The 4,876-nt window shown below is 36.1% G+C and overlaps 1 protein-coding gene across 1 annotated transcript; it reads right to left on the bottom strand.

Moving 5' to 3' along the window:
• Positions 1-4,628, bottom strand: LOC132636564 (phosphatidylglycerophosphate phosphatase 1, chloroplastic/mitochondrial-like). Its single transcript, XM_060353489.1, has 6 exons — positions 4,046-4,628; positions 3,199-3,570; positions 2,334-2,411; positions 1,712-1,785; positions 1,530-1,637; positions 1-411 (listed from the first exon to the last, which is right to left on the bottom strand). The coding sequence occupies exons 1-6, from the start codon at positions 4,332-4,334 to the stop codon at positions 298-300; spliced, it is 1,035 nt and encodes a 344-aa protein (XP_060209472.1). The 5' UTR covers positions 4,335-4,628; the 3' UTR covers positions 1-297.
• Positions 4,629-4,876: the final 248 nt, after the last annotated feature.

Here is a 4,876-nt window from a genome sequence, read left to right as displayed (position 1 = left end):
TTGAAGTTAACGAGGTTCGAAATATGATATTACTAGATTCTTTAACATATATACAGGATCAGAGCCAAAGCTACTGTCTTCGGGTGAACCCATAGCTTATACCGTACATCCACCCTGATTTTGTCTTCTTATCAGATTCCATTAGCAACTTTTGAATTGTGTAGATGTTGTTACTCATATATCCCAGTAAAAATCACACAAGACTTTCCTGTACAATAACTAGTGGCACTAATAAAGATGGCTGCTCAACAAATATTTTTCTACCTTCACAAAAAAAAAAAAAAGAATCCCTAAAGATTATAGTAGTTCGTCCTTTACACACTGCCGGCAATCAGGAAGAAGCCTGTGACTGATTGGTTTTACCCCTTTTCTAGACCATCGGTTTAAAAGGGCCATTTCCAGTTTTCGGACCTGCAAACAGTTTGCTTCTATAATTAGAAACTTCCCACGAAAACTAAAAGCTTAAAACTAAGTTACTCGGACTCGCCTAAAATGTCGTCGGGTGTGTGTCGGATCCTTCAAAAGTAGTGTATTTTTGGAGGATCTGACACGGGTGCGGCAACACTTTCGAAGAGTCCGAGTAACTTAGGCTTAAAATGCAAGGACCAAAAAGAAAGGATGTGAAGACATTGGTCTGAATTAAGTAGAAGCAAAAGTTAACATTAATCCAGAATTTAAACTCTATGGGTTTAACCTATAAGATTCATAGCACTGAACCCATTGTATTTTAAAAGTTATGCGTTCAGATCTACTATTTATTGTAATTTTCGTGGAGCTTTATACATAAATTTATGTTCCGCGTCGAAAGTACTGGGTTCAAATCAACCCGCAGCTAAATAGCTGCATCCACCCCTTACCAAAGTTGGTGCCAACTGCCAAGATGCTTTTTTAGTGTTTCCTTCTTTCAGCATACCAATTCTATTCAATGAAAGGCAGCTTGAAGCAAATGGGTGATATAGAATTGATGTATCAATTAACAGCAAGATGCTAAAACCGTCTTAAGCATCAGAAGATTGGTTTTGACGACAAATTTCTCTTTGCTTGAGAAATGAGAATGCTACAAGTTCACTGTAAGGAAAGTGTTGACTTACCTGAGATTTTCAAGTATAGTACAATGAGAAATCTTCTCTACAGTCACTATAACGGGTTTAACTCAGAGATGAAATCCAGTAAAGAGCAGCCATTAGTAGACGACTAAACTGGGACCAGTTAGAAGTCTTATTGATATCTGGCTGAGTCAGAGCACAAAAAGAGAAAAAGGCTAAGAAGCCTCATCGGGGCTCAGCAGTACAAAAATCAGCTGACAACTCTCGAGTTGCTAGCTCCATGTAAACGCAACCTAAAGTTATTACCACAACGCAGGGAATTTGACTACATATAATGCGTATCTACAACTTAATAAGGTCCGGAAATCATTTATCAAAATGGAGAAGGTCCAAAAATGAGTGAAAACATAGAAATAGGTAATTCGTTTAGAATGAATCAAAAGTTTTAGGCGCATCAGAGAAGGCAAATTTGAGAAACCTAACCTGCTTCACAATAAATGGCTCCTGTGAGAGACTTAATGGTGCTGTCAAAATAGTAAGAAAACCATTTCTGTTTCCATAAACTATATCTGTGAAGGGCCGATCACCCACCTGCAAAGACACTAAATGAGAAAAGGATGGAGAAACCTAAAAAGAACCAAAAAAGAAAGAAGAACCACTTGTACCATAATAAGTCTCGAGGATTCGCAACCGAATTGCCTTTCAATTTCTTCAGCTGTTCCGGCTGGCTTCTTCAACCCTATATTTAAGTGTTAAAGAATCAGCATATACAAATTGCATAAGAAATTTGAGAATTATACTCCCTATCAAAGTTTATATTAAACACCTGTTTGACCCGATTCAGCTAATAATATTATTCTATACAATTTTTGAAACTTTCACGAATTCAAATTTATGTAACTCCTCATACTTTAAACTTTGATATGGTGCTTTCTCTAGTAAACCAACTTTTTAACCAATATTTTCTTCCAACGTTGGTAATATAACACATAAAGTAAACTAACATCTTAATTTATGTTCTAGTCAAACAGAGTCATACAAAAGTGGAACGCAAGTGCAGTGGCGGATCCATAGTGCTATGTGTGGGTTCACGGGAACCAAGTAGCTTTTGCTCAAACCCTGCATATGATTAAAATATCCACTAAATATTTATAAATATTTGAACGTGAACCCAATTATTATCATGTATTAACTTGAAGTCACTATAGGAACCTATAAACTTCAAATTGTGGATCCGCCTCTGCGCAGGTGCACCAAATAGCATAGGCATAAAGAGAAACAACTTACTGTGCCTAATGACTTTAATTCCGATGGAGCGCTCAACAATTTGAGCTTTTCTATCATCAGGGTCATATTCAGCTAGTCCTACAAATTCCCAAATCACCAAACACTCAGTTCTGCAGGAAAAAAAAGACACCTTAATATTAAGGGAGAATTACACATTTGACCGCAAGCCAAAATAATTACAACCACTAGCCATATGTACAAAAAATATACCCTAGTTTATGTATACAGTATGTATATTACATGCTATGTTGCTGGGACTTTCCAAACATGTTGCCACACCTGTGTCAGATCCTCCAGAAATGCACTAATTCGGAAGGATCCGACACGCACCCATCTTTGAGGGGTCCGAGCAACATAAACTATCTGTATATACACATTAATATACAAAAAATATACACCAGTTATGTATAAAGTACATGTATATCATATGCTATGTTGCTAAGACTCTCCAAAAATGTTGCCGTACCCGTATTGGATCCTCCAACAATGTTTCCGTACCCGTGTCCCATTCTCCAAAAATGCACTAATTTTGGAGGATCGGACACGCACCCATCCACGTTGAGGTGTTCGAGCAACATGTATTATATGTATATATACATTAATATACAGACAATATACATTTTCCGGCTATTATTTTGGTAGGTGCCTATACAGTATAAAAAATCCCTTAAAATGCACTAATTTTGGAGGATCCGACACAAACCCATCAACACTTTTGAAGAGTCCGAACAACATAAATTATATGTATATATACATTAATATACGAAAAAAAATATACATTTTTTCGGCTATTATTTTGGTGTAAAAATCCCTTAAATTTACAAGAAAAAACATGAAACCAAACACAAATTCCTAGTGACAATACCTGCAGAGTTGCTAAAAACTGCAATATTGTTGCCAAACAAAGATTTACACTGTTCCATTGATGAAGCAAGAGAAGACCACAAATTCAAAGAATAAGGAACAGTTATAGTATTATCCTTGTCGAAAACTACGCCTTCGAATCCCCTATTCTTCAGCTCAACCCAATCGATATACCTTATATCTTGCACAAACACATGTGGGATTGCTAAATGCTTGTGTTTATAGAAAATCCCTATAGAAAAAGAAATTCCCTCCATGTTAATCCTCTGCCCCAATGCAGCTTTAATTCTTGCCCACCAACTGTTCGATCGAATGCTTGAATGAGTGGTCACTGCAACCCGAGGCGGATCCAAGATTTGAAGTTTATGAGTTCCTACAGTAATCATCAATTAATTTACAATGACAACTGGATTCACAATCAAATATTTATAAAGTTTTAAATCGAATGCTTGAATGAGTGGTCACTGCAACCCGAGGCGGATTCAGGATTTGAAGTTTATGGGTTCGTACAGTAATCTTCAATTAATTTACAATGATAACTGGATTCACAATCAAATATTTATAAAGTTTTAATGGAATTTTTACTCCTTCTGTCGCAATTTACGTGGCACAGTTGGAATTCCGAAATTCAAACTTATAAATTTTGACAGTGAATTCGGACATAGAAGTTTAAAGTTTTTTTTTTTTTTATATATAAAATTACGTAAAAAGTACTATAAAAAAGACATATAAAGAAATTCCGATCAAAGACAAACTTGGTTGACTCTTGAAATTCCAACTGTGTCACATAAATTGAGACGAATGAAGTAATACATATACAGAGTACGAGCAAAAGCTATTGGGTTTACCTGAAGAGTCTGCAACTTCCTGCTCCACGTCATCTTTTCTGTTATGGGGTTTCTCATTTTCAATAGAAGAATACATTTCTTGCAAAAATATATGTTTTTGTCTATCTGGGTGTGAATTGTTGTTATGCTTTTCTTGTTCTTGGAAACAACTGTGTGTATTACTGTGTGAAAAAAGTGAGGAAAAAACAAGTGTTTTTTTGTTGTGCAAATGAAGGGAGTGGTTGGAGGAAAATTTGTTAGGAATGTAATAGAAGCAAGTTTGCCATGGGGTAACTGAAGTGGACTGCATAATCAATACTCAAAATTTATTACAAGGACATACCCATTGTAATTTTACAAATGAGATGTGAAGAGCGTAGTGTGTACCCAAACCTAATGCAGAGAGGTAGAGAGAATGTTTTCGAAACACTGTCCAAGAAAAATTCCCCAAATTTATTGTTGTTTTTTTTTGACAAGTGTATGTGTTCAATGTGTATAGATAAGGTAGCTTTACTAATGGAATCTCCATCTTCGGACGCCATTCTACATTTGCTTTCTTGACAAGAATATGGTCGTAGGCTCATAGCCACTCAATTGAGGGACAGAATTTTGGTTGTAGATTTGATGAGTTGCTTTTTTTTTTTTTTTTTTTTTTATAATTGGGCTGGGTTTGATTAAGGATGGATACTGTGGGCAGAGGTTTAGTCATTGGGCCTACAAGTATTTGCTGGGGCAAGTGCACATTAGCCATATTGGCCAATTTGCAGGATTGTCCTTCGCTGGGGATGGTCTTTAATTTTTATCCCTCAAAATGGTGGTCTTTAAATGTTGCCCTTCAGATAGAAATTTTGC

This window comes from Lycium barbarum, chromosome 4, assembly GCF_019175385.1.
Source record: "Lycium barbarum isolate Lr01 chromosome 4, ASM1917538v2, whole genome shotgun sequence".
Classification (NCBI taxonomy): domain Eukaryota; kingdom Viridiplantae; phylum Streptophyta; class Magnoliopsida; order Solanales; family Solanaceae; genus Lycium; species Lycium barbarum.
The sequence above is the reverse complement of the archived record's forward strand: the minus strand, read 5'-3'. Positions and strand labels throughout refer to the sequence as shown.